At 35.6% G+C, this 17,017-nt stretch overlaps 1 protein-coding gene across 1 annotated transcript; it reads right to left on the reverse strand.

The window, feature by feature from the left end:
* Window positions 1-10,083: 10,083 nt before the first annotated feature.
* LOC113314963 (cell division cycle 5-like protein) lies at window positions 10,084-11,366 on the reverse strand. Its single transcript, XM_026563281.1, has 2 exons — window positions 11,182-11,366; window positions 10,084-10,884 (listed from the first exon to the last, which is right to left on the reverse strand). Exons 1-2 carry the CDS (start codon window positions 11,313-11,315, stop codon window positions 10,479-10,481), a joined length of 540 nt encoding a protein of 179 aa, XP_026419066.1. The 5' UTR covers window positions 11,316-11,366; the 3' UTR covers window positions 10,084-10,478.
* Window positions 11,367-17,017: the final 5,651 nt, after the last annotated feature.

Here is a 17,017-nt window from a genome sequence, read left to right on the forward strand (position 1 = left end):
CGAGACTTAGCTATGTAGGCTAGAAATTAAGACTCATAGTTTTGATCACTAACATTGACAAACATGCTTGAGATAGCAACGTATGCGAGGTCGACCGAGCTATGCTCTAAAAATTGGTCTCCAACATACACGAAATTTAGTCACGAAGAATTTCTGCACACTATTTTTTCAAAACCAGAAAAACATTTGTGCTAGAGCACTGCTCGGTCGAACTCGCAAGCGTTGCTATCTCAAGCTTGTTTGTCAAGTTAGTTGCCAAAACTATAAGTCTTGATTTCTAATATACTTATAGCTAAGTCTCGGACTAGGATAGAATGTGTAGTTGAGCTCTAGACTCCATGGTGTTCATCATGCAAATACGAAGAACTACTCAAGGAACTGGTGGATCTTCATCGAAAAAAAGGTATGTGTAGACTTGGACTTATCTATCACTCAAAAGTCTATATACTCTATCTCCTATCTTGAGACAAAAGTCGTATTCCTATATAGACTTCGATTATACACATATGTTATTTCAAGTCGAGTATATCTCGCTTATGTATTTCTCGATTATACACATTTGTTATTTCGTGGCCAAGTTCATCTTTACAAGTGACGAAAGTCATGTTGATTATTTCAATATCTTGAAAATTGCTTTGATGAAAAATAGTGTGTGCATAACCTCTATTTAACATCCTCTAAGAATGTTTCAATGATTGAAATGAGAGTTTAGAATATATAACCTTGAATGGATATAAACATTGTATGTGAAATCATACTTATGTAAGTCCAAAATCCTTGAACTAAAGTATGCGTACTTTACTGGTTCAGGATGTCCGGAAGCTAAGTCTGTGTACCCGTACGCGTACTGCCGGAAGTTCACTTCCCGTGAATTTCTGCTGGAGTTTGTGAACTGAAAACAAACTCAATCCGGGTACTTAAGTATGCGTACCAGTATGCACACTTGAATGGGTTATTTTATAAAAACGGTTTATTCGTGAACTAAGACATATATAAACTAAGGAATGCATATTTGCAAACCGTGGCTATAATGTTCATGGATCGATTCGAGTGAATAAAAATCGTTTTTGCTTCGATCGTGTCTTATATAATTCTATGAGATCTAAGCAATTGAACAATTCTCTAACTAGTTCTTTTGAGTCATTTCAACTAGTTAAGGTGAAGATGAATAAGGTTGATATGAAAGTGCTCATATGGATAACCATTGGTTAACTACTGTTGAACCAACTAGGTGCACACGTTTAGGTACGGTAACACAAACCTAAATAAACGTGCATTTCATTTGTGTATAACAAGCTAAGTTCGTTCTAACAGTTGAAAGATATTAGCTTGAATCTAATCAGGTTTTCATTAAACGCTGAATATTGAATGCTTTGTTACCAAGGTAACTTAGATTGCAAACCATGATTTGGAGACTATATAAAGGAGAACTCTAGCAACTAGGAAACCTAATCCCTACACCTCCCGTGTGATACTAGTTATGTAAGCTAGAGTCGATTCTCCTTTAACCTTAGGTTTCTACTGAGACCCTGTAAGTTAATGACTTAACGACTTCATTGGGATTGTGAAGCCAGACCCAACTATTTTCTTTGTAGTTGCGTGATCTGATCTTGTTGTTTCTATCGTGAATGAATAAAACCGTAATATTGGCTTGAGATTAATTTCTCCGATATGTAAGATAGAAAAGTAGTCACAAACATCTTCGTCTCATCATTTGTGATTCCGCAATATCTTGTTTCGCTAGTCGATTAAGATTATTGTGAGGTGATTGATATCTCTAGGTTTTCTTCAGGAATATAAGTCCGGTATATCAATTGGGTCATGTTCACCCTGATTTATCAAAAGACAGAACAAAACTCGTAGGTATTTCTATGGGAGACATATTTATCTATTCTTGTAGACTTTTCTGTGTGATACATATTTGTTTATTAAAGTCTTCGACTTTGGGTCGTAACAACTCTTAGTTGTGGGTGAGATCAGCTAAGGGAATCAAGTGTGTAGTATCCTGCTGGGATCAGAGACGTAAGGAGCACAATTATACCTTGGATCAGTGTGAGATTGATTGGGATTCAACTAAAGTCCAGACCGAAGTTAGTTTGTAGTAGGCTAGTGTCTGTAGCGGCTTAATACAGTGTATGTTCAATCTGGACTAGGTCCCGGGGTTTTTCTGCATTTGCGCTTTCCTCGTTAAGAAAACTTCTAGTGTCTGTGTTATTTCTTTTCCGCATTATATTTTGTTATATAACTAGAAATAACCCGTGTCGTAACGGCACGACATATGATGGAATAATTTTTGGTTAAAATGATCTTATAATTACCACGCACTATGAGTTTTAATTCGACCCATGAAAACTTGTAGACATGAAAATCATAATCCAAATAATTATAAATTTGGTTATACTTAAATAATAGTTGAATAATACCTCACAAAATTCTTTAGACTTAAAATAGTAAATTTTGATAAGAATTTTGTTTTATTTTCCCCTTAAATAAAGAATTTATTTCCGATCCTCAAAGATTGATAATCTGTGATACTGATTTGTGTTGCATTCAGACTATTATGCTGAATCTTCATATGATAAGCAGCAAATGTATTTACATCCTCCCAGAAATTCTTCGTCGATCGCTGGGACTATCGTCCTGTGTTCGTTATCTATATGCTCTGGTGATTCCATTCCGGTATGATCCCAAGTCATTTCCATTGCATGGTTTCGCCGCAGCCTCAAATCCATTCTCCAATTCTCTTCCTGAATTATCAATAGTTACGCATAAAGATGATGCATGATGCATGATGCATGGATTTTCCTTCGACTTCCTCCTCAAAGGAAAATTGATATTCTCTCTTCAACGTCGTCGTCTCAATTCCTCACGATATTCTTCAACAACCTGGATAAGTTGCGTTATCCCCTTGTCAACTTTAGACTTATACCTCCCCAACGGGTGCCCCGGTATAAATTATGGAATGAGAACCATCTGTTTCATTTCATCTTGGTTCACGGATTCCAAGTGTTTGTGTGCCTCAATGTTCATTGCATACTCTAGGTCATATATGTGTCATCGACGCGGTTTCTTATTTGATTTTTCCTAACTTCCTTCTCTCATCCTGGACATTTGGTTTGTCTTATTTTTTGAACTACCACTGCAATCCGTTAGCTTTTTCTTAGCCGAGACACATCAAATAGTAACGGTCAGTGTATATATATTATGTAAAATTCACGACAATTGTTTATTAACGATGTTACATATTGTTGATTTTTCAAAGTATTACTGGAAAAATTAAAATTAAAGTATCTTGAAACTTACACGACTCAGTATGCCCAAAAAATGGTTTCTCCAGCCCACCTTTTTGATTTTCTCTTCTTTTTGTTTGTGTTGTCGATTAGGAAAAAAAAACGATCAAGGTTTTCTTTCTCTTCTTTTTGTTTGAGTTATTTTTTTATTTTATTTTTTTGTGTTGCATTTTTTGATTAAAGTATTCATGGCATTAAGAACTGATGAAGAGACAGTCATGATATTGATCAAAAATGGTCAACTATTCCCCAAGAATGGTAAATTTGTTATGGGCGAAAACAAGGTTCATTTTTCGATTGGTGAAATGTCTCAGTCGAAATTACATTTGTTATAAATGCTAGAAAAATATTTTAAAGTTCTTTTTTCGTTTGGTTTTACACATTATAACTTTAATGTTATTTCGATCTTGTAGGTTGATGAAGGTTGGCTTATTTGATTGCGAAAAAAGAAATCAGGCCTACAACGTAAGCGTAAATTTTTGGTGAGTCATTTTTTGATACATATTTGTTTCCGATTGTTCCCTTTAGACAATGAGTATAATGAAAATTACTCTTTGTGTTTTATTTTTTCGATTATTCCCTTTATGAAGTGAGTATAACGAAAATTATTCTTTTTATTTTTTCGTCTTTTCTATAATGAAAATTTGATTTTTTTTTTTAAATATGGTTCAAAGTTTTTTTATTTTATTTTTCTATGGTTGTGACATTTAATTTTTCACTTTACTTTTTTTAATGGCAAATTTATTTTCTCAATTAAAGATGAACTAATTAAGAAGGTTATCAATATCTCCATAATGGAAGGAGGTTACAAACACCACGACCGCTAGATATCTTTTGCTGGGATGAGACTGGGATGGTCGGATCTAAGTAGTTAATATCGTGTATCGGTATCGTATCGTTCGGGTACGATACACCTATACAAAAGATAATATCGGTTTTTATCAGTGATACATCATCAAGAATAAAACTTCAAATATTTATAAATATTTCAATCAAAAAAATTTGATGCCATATGATACATTTTAAAAGTTTCAAAATACAAATTCAATCCCATTCCACTATATATTCCCAATAATTGCCCCCTTAATTTTCACCATCGAATCAAGAAGAACTCGTATTTACTACTTTTATTTTAGATGATCATGTCGTTGATACTAACCTGAATTTATGATACTGAAGATAGAAGTGTCAAAAATAATGAGAATTTATAAATCTTCAGAAGAAATAGAAAGAGCAATAAAGAACCATAGTTGTTTCAAGGATAAGAAAATCATTAAGAAAAATTAAATTGTTGGAAATTTCTTTACTGAATTGGATTGAGTTTTCAAGAGTACGGAAGAAAAACATAATTGGGAGGAAGGGTTCTATAACTTGTTCACAAAATTTTCAGATTTAAATAATTTATTATATCAAATTACCCTTGCCGATATTATCAGCATATCGGTGAACCCGATATATCGGTTTGTACCGGACGATATGAGCATTTTTATCGTTCATTCCTTGTATAGCCGATATTTTAGATATCGTAAAGGTTTTTTACGATACACGATAAAAATCGATAATATCGGTCGGTACAACCGATATTGACTACCTTGGGTCGGATTACCTGTTTGTCTCTCAAAATGTTATCCGACCGTCCAATATCAAAAACCCATTCTATTTTGTATTATAGAATGAAATATCACAGGTTGTGCGTTGAATCGATCAATTGGTAAATCCAACTTTTGGTTGTTGATTGAAATTGATTGATCCTTGAACATTGGTTTTTGGTATCGTTCAAGTTAATTTCTCTTGTATTCAATTAGGCTCGCAGATTTCTATTTGCTTGAGTAAGTATTGAATCGAGAAATTGAGATATAACTCTTTGATATAATTTTTATTAAGATTGAGTCTCACTGTCTAGTTGATTATCTTAAAAGTATATTGGAGTTAGTCCATACAGATTGCTAAGCGAAATATTAGGTGAGGTTGTTAGACCCCCTCTTTTTCAATTTGGTCGCCCAAGTTCTTTCCCATAGCAACATATCAAGTGCAGAAATATGTAAAACGGAATATATGTTAACCCACATTATTTTGGGAACTACAATAATAAGATAAACGCGATGTACATCAACCCAGATTTTACGGCCACCACAAAAATACCATGGTCGTGATGTATGTTGACCCACACTTTTTTGGCCACCACAAAAATACTCTGGACACGATGTATATGAATCTACATTTGGTTTTCCAACCATACAAGTACTATGGACTTGATGTACATAGACCCAAAAAAATTTGGCCATCACAAAAATACCGTTGACGCGATGTATGTCAAACCACATTTGTTTGGCCACCTCAAGAATACCATGGACGTGATATATGTCAAACCACACTTCATTGCCCACTACCAAAGTACCTTGGACACGATGACTATAAAACCACATCTATTTTTGCAACCCCAAAGATATCTAAGTCATAATATATATTAGCCAATATGTGTAAGTCAACAACACATGAGGAATAGTAGGTAAGGATCTGATCAACACCAACATCGCAAGCAGAAAACCAAATCAGTTGTTACGTATTTGAGCCACTAGGCCTTGCCAACTACAATCAATACATTTCTAGTCATCCACTCAAGTACTGTAGAAAGGAAAACCTACTTCCATATAAATGGAAACAAGTAGCACATGAACTGTATCAAGGACAACCTACTTTCACATGAAAGCCAACATGTGGCACATGGATCCGCTAATTACGGAATTCGAAGACAATATAACATACCATAATTAATTTTGGTTTCAACATGAGTACATCCGTTCTGATTTAGAGTTAAGGTCTTCAAATATATAAATAAAATGCGTGAATTAAGGTCTTCAAATCAAATATTGAATGTTCTGTTAGAGCATAGCTCGGTTGAAATCACCGAGTGTTGGTATGTCAAGTTTGGTTGTCATATTTTAATATCAAAACTCATCTAAAGTCGCTTGATTAAATACTAGAGTCAACTTCATTTAGGTTAGACTAGAAAGTCTAGGAATGTTGAGAGATACAAGTATTACTCCGAATACCTGAAGAATGTGAAGAAGTAGCGAACTACAACGACGACATCATCCTTCCTCGTGAGGTTAGTAATGTTGACTTGAAATGTTTCATTCCTAACATATTCAAGTCGTGCTATATTGAAAACATAATTGTGAAGCTATATATATTGTACATATTGTCTATAATACTCTAGTGATGTGACATGATCATAAGAGTATGATCATAGTATTAAGGAATTAGACTACGAAGTATAACGCTTATCTTTTGAACTTCCTAGATATGACATCGACATAATCTTGTATAAAGTGTTATGATTATGTGAATGGGTTATGGTGAAGATTTCATCCTAAGAAATAATGTTTTATATTTGTTTAAAGGAAGTACATTCATGAACTTGTTTGGTGAATCGAAAGGGAAATCAATAGGCTTATTGGTCCGGCTATTCATTGCAAATCTTTGGATGACCAATATGTGTGAGTTAGTAGAACCGATCTTAACTCAGGTTATGTATCTTGGTATAATTGTTCACAATGCCTAGACCTATGATTTGGTATGACAGGTCTTGTAATTGGTGTGACTGATCCTAGTAATTAGTGTGAAAGATCATTAGTGTTGTGTGACCGATTTTTGTAATTGTTGTACTCGATCGTGGTAACTGTTGTGACCGATCACAAGTAGATACCATGTGTAGATGGAACCGATCCTTCTAACTGGTGTAACCGGTCCTAGTGACTGGTATGACCGATCACAAGTAGGTACCATATTTAAGTATAACCGATCCTAGTGATTGGTATAACCAATCCGAACCCATGTATGTGACTTGGTAAGGCCGATCACAACTAACTATTGTGATTTGGTATGACCAATCACATAGTAGTCTTGGAATACAGGCAAACCAATTCTAAACTTGTTTGGAAGTGTGGTATAACCGATTCCAAGAAAGCAAATCCATGTAAATATGAAATAAGGATTTGCAGTGAATAGATGTCACCATACTTTGAACATGAGAAATAACTCTTATCATTTATTGTTCAAAGATATTCCTTGGCACTCAAGGTGATCCTGTGCCGAAATAAATTAAGAATCTTTTAATTAAAGTTTTTGGTTTTAAATGCTTTAATTACCAGCAATTAATGCATAGCTCTAGAAAATACAAATTAGTAATGTGCATTTACTAATTGGATATTTTCTATTGAGAGATTTCATAAATATTGGACAAGCATCTATTGGAATTAGGAAAACCGAATTTTGACATTTTGAGAATATTTTCGGTTTTGGAAATTCCTTGGTGTCCAAACATCGTTGGTCTACAAATACATGTTTACATTTCTAGCAAACTATCTTAAGAGCCAAGCAAACTTCATTTCTTGTTGTTTCTGGTGGAGCCGTCTATTCAGAGAGGAAAGTATCCTAATTAGGTGAAATATCTTATGACCGCTCGTTTAAAGAATATTGTGAGATCAAGAAACTCTATGAGTACCGTTGGTGGGAAACTAGATAATTGCAGTGTTATTAGTTTTCGATTTGATTTGACTGACTAACGATTATTGAAACTTTGATTGCACCTAGTTTGTTTATACTTGAGAATCTTCGCTTCTGATATAAGATTCACTCAGACTAGATCAAAATATCGACGGGATCTTTACAACTGTTGTTAGATCTAAAGACATCTTGTGATAATCCATGGTTAACAGACTCTGTTAGAGCATAGCTCGGTTGAACCCACCAAGCGTTGGTATGTCAAGTTTGGTTGTCATATTTTAGTGAATCAAAACTCATTTAAAGAGTCGCTTGATTATGTACTAGAGTCAACTTTGTATAGGTTATGAGAAGACTTGGAGAAGTGAAGAAGTAAGAAGCTACAACGACAACATCATCCTTCCACTTGAGGTTAGTGATATTTGACTTGAACTGTTTTATTCCCTAACGTATCTTTCAAGTCGTGCATATTGAAAACAAAACTGCGAAGCATGAAACACTCTAGATAGACATAGTACTAAGGAATACAATACGAGGTTTATTGCTTAACCATTAAACTTTGTAGATAAGACATCGACATAATCGTTTGAATGCTATTGTGATTATGTATGGGTATGAGGTGAGGATTTCATCCCAGGAAACAATGTTTTACATGTGTTTTAAGGAAGTAAATTCATGAACTTGTTTTGTGAAAAGGAAATCGCCAGGCATTATTGGTATTGTTATTCATTGCATATCTTATGAACTACCAATATGTGTGATTAGTATAACCGCTCATGACTTGTTTGTGTTCTTGGTAAAACTATTCACAAAGGCCTGACTTTTGTATTGGTATGACTTTTATTAGTGAAACCGATCTTAAGTAATCACCTGAGATGGTACGATCGATTTTGTGATTTTTTGTATGACCAACTCTGGGTAAAGGGGAACGATCCTAGTAAGAGGTGCAACACATCACAAAGGGGAATCGATCCTTGTATGAGGTGCAACAAGATTTGTAGCAGAAAGGGGGACCGATCCTATGGACATGTGCAACACGTTTTTAGGCGAAGGGGAACCGATCCTATGGACATGTGCAACACATACAAGTTAGATACCATATATATGTAGGGAACCGATCCTAGTACCTAGTCAACCTAATTTTGGAAAGCTAGTGTGACTATGCACAGTACTCACATGGAGGTAGAACCGAAACTTGTTTTGGTAGAACCGTTAAACTTGTTCTGGGTAGTATTTTCGGAAAAAAAAAATCAAAAATTTTCAGTTGTATGGTGTTTTGAAGATCGATTTTCCTTAATTAATCTCACATCTAACAAGATTAATTAACACCTAATGCGATCAATTAATGCTAATTAATCGGGGGAAAACATGTATCAAGTGAATAGTCGGATAGGGGGTTATGTGAAAGATGTGAAATTTATTGTTTCTAATGACCTTTTTTTGTCATCTAATAACCGGCCCCAGATAAGTGACTAGGCCCCAAACTAACCATGAATTTTATCTGCAAAAGAAATGAAAGAAATCATCATCCAAACTGCATTGAATGAAACCTATTTGATTAAGGAGCGATACACAATTGTTTCTGCCATTTTTTTCTTGTTTGTTTTCATGTAGCGTGCATTGTCAACTGACCTGAAGACGCTTAGGACTTGTAACTTAAAATCTATCGTTAGTACTCAATGAAGTGGTAGCCAATGGCCCAGCAAATACAATTTAATTCTGGACATTTAAATTCTCAGATTCTATTATCTGGGAAATCACCTCCACCTTCACTAATGGCAACGTTGCTCGCCCCAGCAACAGCAACAACCCCGTGAACGATGTGTACCAAAAATGAAAAATCAAGCTTATTCCAAACCAACATACCATATCCTGGGATTTCTAAGATATTCAATTTAATGTATTTACTTACAAGAGAATCCATTTTCCTTTGAGAAGAGTCAAGTCTTGAGTTGGTTGATTTTTCGCTTCAACTTGAGTAATGAGTTCAAGAATTTCAGCACTAGTTTCAGAGTTCATCATAATCTTGTCCCACTTATCTTCCCCGATAGTGTGGAAAAATTGTCTTTGCAACCTTGACAATTCTATGGTAGAAAGTAGAAACGCACACTGAGGTAGAGATAAAAAGAATTAAGTGATTGGTGTTCTAAGAACTTCCTTAACAAAATGCATCCATTTCAAATTGAATCTAACCTGATCCGGTGACTGAAGTGATTGGTGTTCTACTAAGTTTATAATAACATGACATGAGGTGCTCGTATGAAGCTGCTTATGGTAGCCGAAAAAATTGACAAATAATGTGAAATAATTGTCTTCACAAGAGCTGTTCTAGTGGATATCACCAATTACAGAAAAAGGAAATAATGTACAGTCTTGGCATAAAAATTCACCCAAGTTCAATTGTTTGATCTATATTTGCAGAGGATCTCCTAGTGGACCTGCAGCCTCATTACCATTTCCGGATCAGTTAGCTTGTTCACCAGCAATACAAACTTCACTTCCGAAAAATTATGTTCTTATAGCTTCATGTGTCACATCATAAAACCCTGATGGAGGCTTCTTCTCCATGAAGACCTCGGCATTATAGTCGGTGACCTTCGCTTTCCACGCTGTTGCTTAGTTTCGGTCCCAGCAGCCAATAATTCTCTCTTTTTCTGCAAACAAGCAAGTCTACTGGCTTCTTCAAGGATTTTCTCTCTTTTTCTGCAAACAAGCAAGTCTACTGGCTTCTTCAAGGATTTTCTCTCTCGCTCTTCTTTTCGCTTTTTCCCCACTTGTGTTGGCTAACCTGGCACGCGCTGCTGACAGCATTTCCTTCGCGTCATCATCCCAATCAACAGGATCAGGACGAGCAGGCCGCGTTTCAGGATTAGGGTCAATCTCTCCTGGACGCAACTTCCTCGGATCATAATTATCAGGTCCATCACTCTTACTATCCACACCACATGCAGCATCAAGAAGCTTCTCGTAGCGATCAATACACTGAGAAGAAGTTCTCCCAATAGTTGAAGCAATTGTTTTCCATTGTGATGGCATGACCTTTGAAAGATGAAGAAGCCTTTCATCTTCTTCTCGTCCATTCAACAATCTGAACAAAAACCAATCCAAACACAAACTCAAATTCAGGTACCCAATAAGAACCTCTTTCACAAACCAAGAAGATTTAATAAACAAAACTACAGAAATCACCGAATTAGGTCATAATTTTGTCTACTTAACCCTAATCATTAAACCCTAAAACCATAACCATAAAGGGGCAATCAAACATTGTCCAATTGTATCAATACAGGGTTTTGACTTCCGATAGATTATACTAGAAATATTATATCAAACTGGGTTCTTGGAATTTTCTTTCAATAACAAAAAGGGGGAAAAGAACACGAACCTTTTTAATGGAAGGATCAAGCCATTGGCACCACCTAGCTTTGCAGTGAATGGCAGATTTGCGTGGAAGTAATGTAGAGATTCGAGACCACTGGTTACTGTCATATTTTGTAACTCCGGATTTGAGAAATTCATCTTCCGCGTTTGTCCAAATACCACCCTTCATCACAGTTCTCATCTTTCTGTTTCTTTTCGCAACTCTGTCGAACAGCAACCTCTCTGCTTATTTGTGTCCTTTCTATTTATGATCCGCTTCAGCGGCCAACCATCAACTGTGCCCGCTTGGTTGATGCTGGGCCTGTCAGCTATGCATTATTGCTTTGGCCGCTCGCTTGGTTGATGTTCAGCTTGTCAGCTATGCTTTGGCCGCTGACGTTTAGCCACTCTCTAACGGCTGCCCAATGGTTCTATTTAGGTCTCATATTGTCACACCCGCAAATGCACCTTGCAAATTTCTGGCACGGATACCCACGAATGCTTCAATCTTATAAGTTTGCACCAATACAAACAACATCATCCACACAGTTCTGCAACAAAAGTCTTTAGCATTCTTTTACTTTTCCTTTCTTCCCGAATGCTTACCGTGAAGCATTCAAACATTGCCATACATTCAATAACACAAACAACCAACCAAGAATACTTAGAACATGACACAATTAACCCATTTTATTGCATCAAAGAAAAGATATACAAACTTGCCCGCTTAGGAACTTACACGGACTTGTTCCTCTTGAACCAAGCATTAACCTTACAAAAACTCTCTCAATTTGAGTCTCACAATCTCCTATGTAAGCCTGTTGATTTTCTCATGCCTTTGCACTATTTACACAACAACTTTAATGGCCAACACTTGTGCACAACAGTTGCACACACATGAGACAACCATCTGGCCCATAGGGCAGTTCCATAACCGCCAACAACTGTGCCAACTGGCCAGTTTGTTTTCTAACTCGAGCCAGCCTTCCATAGTTGTTCCAAAGCAGTTATGGACACTCTCACACGCTTATAAATTTCCTTTATAACCATCCTTTCTTGTCTCACACTTTTGACACACTTGTAAAGTCAATATCCAACTCATAATCGTCATTTGAGCCATAACGTGCAACCTTTACGCATTTTTGAACTTGGCCTTGAATAAATACTCGGCCAGCATGGCCCTAAGAACCGATTTAACCCATGTATGAGATTTTGATTGTTCAATCACGTAGTAGTCTTGGAATACATGCAAACCAATTCTAAACTTTTTTGGAAGTGTGGTATAACTGATTCCATGAATGCAAATCTGTGTAAATATGAAATAAGGATTCGCAGTGAAAAGATGTCAATATACTTTGAACATGAGCAGTGACTCTTATCATTTATTGTTCAAAGATATTCCTTAGTACTCAAGGTGATCCTGTGCCGAAATAAATTAGGAATCTTTTAATTAAGGTTTTTGGTTTTATATGCTTTAATTACCAGCAATTAATGCATATCTCTATAGAATAAAAATTAGTAATGTGCATTCACTAATTGGAGATTTTCTATTGAGAGATTTCGAAAATATTGGACAAGCATTTATTGGAATTAGGAAAACCGAATTTTTCCATTCATTGCATATCTTGAGAATATCTTCAGTTATGGAAATTCCTTGGTGTCCAAACATCCTTGGTCTATAAATACCTAAGTTTGCATTTCTAGCAAACTATCCTAAGAGTCAGGCAAACTTCATTTCTTGTTGTTTCTGGTGGAGCCGTCTATTCAGAGAGGAAAGTATCCTAATTAGGTGAAATCTCTTACAACCGCTCGTTTAAAGACTTTTGTGGGATCAAGAAGCTCTACGAGGACCATTGGTGGGAAACTAGATAATTGCAGTGTTATTAGTTTTCGATTGATTTGATTGACTAACGGTTGTTGAAACTTTGATTGCACCTAGTTTGTTTATGCTTGAGAATCGTCTCTTCTGATATAAGATTCACTCAAAGTAAATCAGAGTATCGACGGGATCTTTAGAATTGTTGTTAGATCTAAAGACATCTTGTGATAATGCATTGTTAACAGACTACGTTATGTGCGTGATTGATCATTAGAGATTCAAGTGGTGTTGTGCAGGTTATTGGAGATTAAAGAAGATCTGAAGACGAAGAAGATTTCTTATTAGTTTTCGGATCTTGTGAATTTGTGTGCACAAACCTTGATCGGCTGGGATCCAACTAGAATCATTTATTCGATTGATTAGTTGCGTGAGATCTGCAATATCTATATTTCTCGTTGAGATTTGTATTGATTGAGTGTGAATCTATATACATGAAGTGTGAACCGAATCATTGTATTGTCTCGACTCAGTCCATAGACGATCACATTTGGTAGAGGACTTATAGGTTGAAAATAAAGATTGTGGTGTATTTGGGTACCTTGTCTTTTCAATTGGTATCAGAGCAGGCAAACACAAAAAGATCTAACAATCTGTATTTGGTGTGATCCAACCTATAAGATTTGATTCTATGACTGATTCAATTAACGTACTATCAAGATTAGATGACTCAAAGTTGTTTGAAATGAATACAACAATGAAATTGTTGAGTCTCTTCGTTCCTAAGAAATTCGGACTTTCGACGAATATCGTCTGTATCTTAGTCTCACAGAAGATGCTTCAAGCAAAATTAACAGAAAAGTGTCAGAATTTGTTGAACTAGAGAAATGGATTTCTAATTTAAAAGATATATGAACAAAAGGAAGATGAATCTTTATCCAAAACACTCAAAATTTTGGATAATAGCAGCAAGGTTCAAGATGAGGTTGATAAGTTTCTCAAAGAGCTAGATCACTCAACAGAGACTAATAATTCTAAAGGAACTCAACTCATTCATGAGTACTTGATGAATTATACCTCTGAACAGATGGATATTTGTGAAGAAAATGATCTTCATAAGTCTTTTGAAGAATTTCTTCAAGAAGATTGTAAAGGGTCAGATATCATTCGAGAATCTACCAAAATCTTCTTTGATTTGCCCAAAGCAGAAAAAGAAATATCTATATCAATTTCTGAAGAAAAGTGTTCGTCTCATCATGAACCCTATGACATGCGAAAAACGATTCATTAATTGGTTGCCCATAATCAAGAATCGGTGCCCATGGATCAGTCTCTTTTATCCGGATTGACATCCGAATACATGGTGATTTAGACGATAAAACTAAAGAGAGATGGGTTATTCTCTTCTTATTCCTCTCTCGGTTTCGAAGAAAACGAAACAGTGGACTAAGGTTCGAAATTTCTTCACTTCGAATTTTTGGATGTGTATTTCAAGGAAAGAAATTGTTATCTACTTACTCTAGGATTCAAGAGGAACAAAGGGTTACCCTCAATTCTTTCCAAAAAAATTCAATCAGGGAGATTCAACACTCAACCGACCATATCGATTGTAAGTGGCTTCTCACTCTTCTTGTTGTTTCAATGGAAAATAGAGGTGGAAATTCTAGAAATTTTGTTAGTGGTGAAAGCTCAACTAGGAACATGATGCTCTATTCTACTATTGATGTCAATAATGAAAACATGCCTAGTCTCACTTATGATATTGCATCTCGGTTCAAAATTACTTTGTGGATGATGAATGTCTCATCAAATTCGGTCCAATCAAAGAACCCATTATGGAAATAATCTTTATGGAAGTATCGGATAAGAAATACACGAAATTTGTGAATGAAAGAGAATAGGGTATTATTCATGAATCCTCATTCAAGGCTACTCCGGACCATTTCAAACTATTTTATGCGAATATGCATGAGATGAACTTTGAAGGATGCACCTTCCGTACCATGATCGCTACAAAGTATTTTGAAGTTAACAAGTAAGTCATCTCATAATTACCTTGCGCAGATCCGAGATATCGTGTTGAAAACAACACCATTTCTTACTTAATTGGTGGAGTATGGTCAGGTAATACACTTCTCAAGGTGTTTGGAAAACTAGTTTCTGCAAATCTTTGTCCTAGCAATATGCATAAGTCAAGGTGGATAAGAGATGTTGTTGAACTTGTATATTATCTTGTCAGAGAAATCAAAGAGTTTGATTTCTGTGGTCTAATAATTAGATATATGATTACAATTCGAAGAAGTGGAAGGATAACTCCTGGATTTGCTTGTCTGGTTACAAGAATTTGTATCTCTTTTGGTATTGTATGGCCAAGAAAAATTTCAAAACAAACTAGGGGAAGGAATTCTCAATAACATAAGAGGACAAGTATACAATTCTCCAGCTCCCATAAGAGTTGAAGGTGACTCCCAAACACTCAAGAGAAGGCTACAGGGAAAGAACAGTTGTATCATTGACTTAATTGATCATGCTACTTGTTAGAGCACTGCTCGGTCGAACTCGCAAGCGGTGCTATCTCAAGCTTGTTTGTCAAGTTTAGTTGCCAAAACTATAAGTCTTGATTTCCAGTATACTTATAGCTAATTCTCGGATTAGGATAGAAAATGTAGTTGATCTTTAGACTCCACGACGTTCATCGATTGAAGACGAAGAACTACTAAAGGGAGCTTGTGGAACTTCATCAACAAAAGGTATGTGGATACTTGAACTCATCTATCACTCAAAAGTCTATTTCTACTCTATATCCTGTTTGAGACAAAAGCCGTATAGATATATAAATTTTATACACATTTGATATTTCGAACTGAGTTTAACTCGCTTACATATTTCTCGAAATATGTGTTGGTAAGCTTTCGCTTTAACTAAGTTCATCTTATATTCTTGACCAAAGTCAAAAGAAGATCATGTGAAATCGCCTAGTAACATCTTATATGATTTGTGTGAGACAGTCATTTGGTGTAGACTCGGAATGTTTCGTATTGATCATTTGATCACTTGAAAATCGCTTTGAAGCTAATAGTTTGTGTGAGACAGCTATTGTCGTCTTCTAAGAATGTTTCAATGATTGAAATGGGATTTTAGAACAATTAACCATAGTTGGATATAGCACAACATGCCTACTTGTATGCTAACTGTTGCAAGTTATTCCAAGTTCGGGAACCATAGTATGTATACTCGTATGCGTACTGGTTGGTTAGTTGAATTTCGAGAACTTAGTATACATACCCGTTTGCGTACCGGCGTAAGTTCAAGTTAGGGAATTCAACTGAGTTTGGTGGTGTACGAAAGTATGCGTACCCATTTGCATACTGGCAAACCCAAACCAAGTCCGGCTACTTAGGTATGCATACCTGTTTGCATACTTGAGTGGGTTATGTTCTAAAATCGGTGTGTTCATGAACTAATACATTTGAATGCAATATTTTGCAAACCGTGGCTACATTGTTCATGAATTGATTCGAGTGAATCAAAACCGATTTTGATTCAATTTTGTCTTGTATACTTCTATGAGAATATAAACAATTAAACAACTCTATAACTAGTTTCATTTGAGTCATTTGAACTAGTTGTGTTAAGGTGAACAAGGTTGATATGAAAGTGTTCATATGGCTAACTTCGGTTAACTATTGTTGATCCAACAAGGTGTACAAGTTTAGGTACGGTTACCCATATCTAAATGAAGTCACTTTTCATTTGTGTGTAACAAGCTAAGTTCGATCTAACGGTTGAAAGATATTAGCTTGAGTCTAATCAAGTTTTCATCTAACAGTGAATATTGAATGCTTTGTTACCAAGGTAACATTGATTGCAAACCCTGATTTGAAGACTATATAAGGGAGAACACTAGCAATTGGGAAACCTAATCCCCACACTTCATGTATGATACTAGTTGCAACTAGAGTCGATTATCCTTTAACCTAGGTTTTTCTAAAACCATTATAGGATAATGACTTAAAGACTTCATTGGGATTGTGAAGCCATACCC

The sequence above is a fragment of the Papaver somniferum genome, chromosome 10 (assembly GCF_003573695.1).
Source record: "Papaver somniferum cultivar HN1 chromosome 10, ASM357369v1, whole genome shotgun sequence".
In the NCBI taxonomy this organism is placed as follows: domain Eukaryota; kingdom Viridiplantae; phylum Streptophyta; class Magnoliopsida; order Ranunculales; family Papaveraceae; genus Papaver; species Papaver somniferum.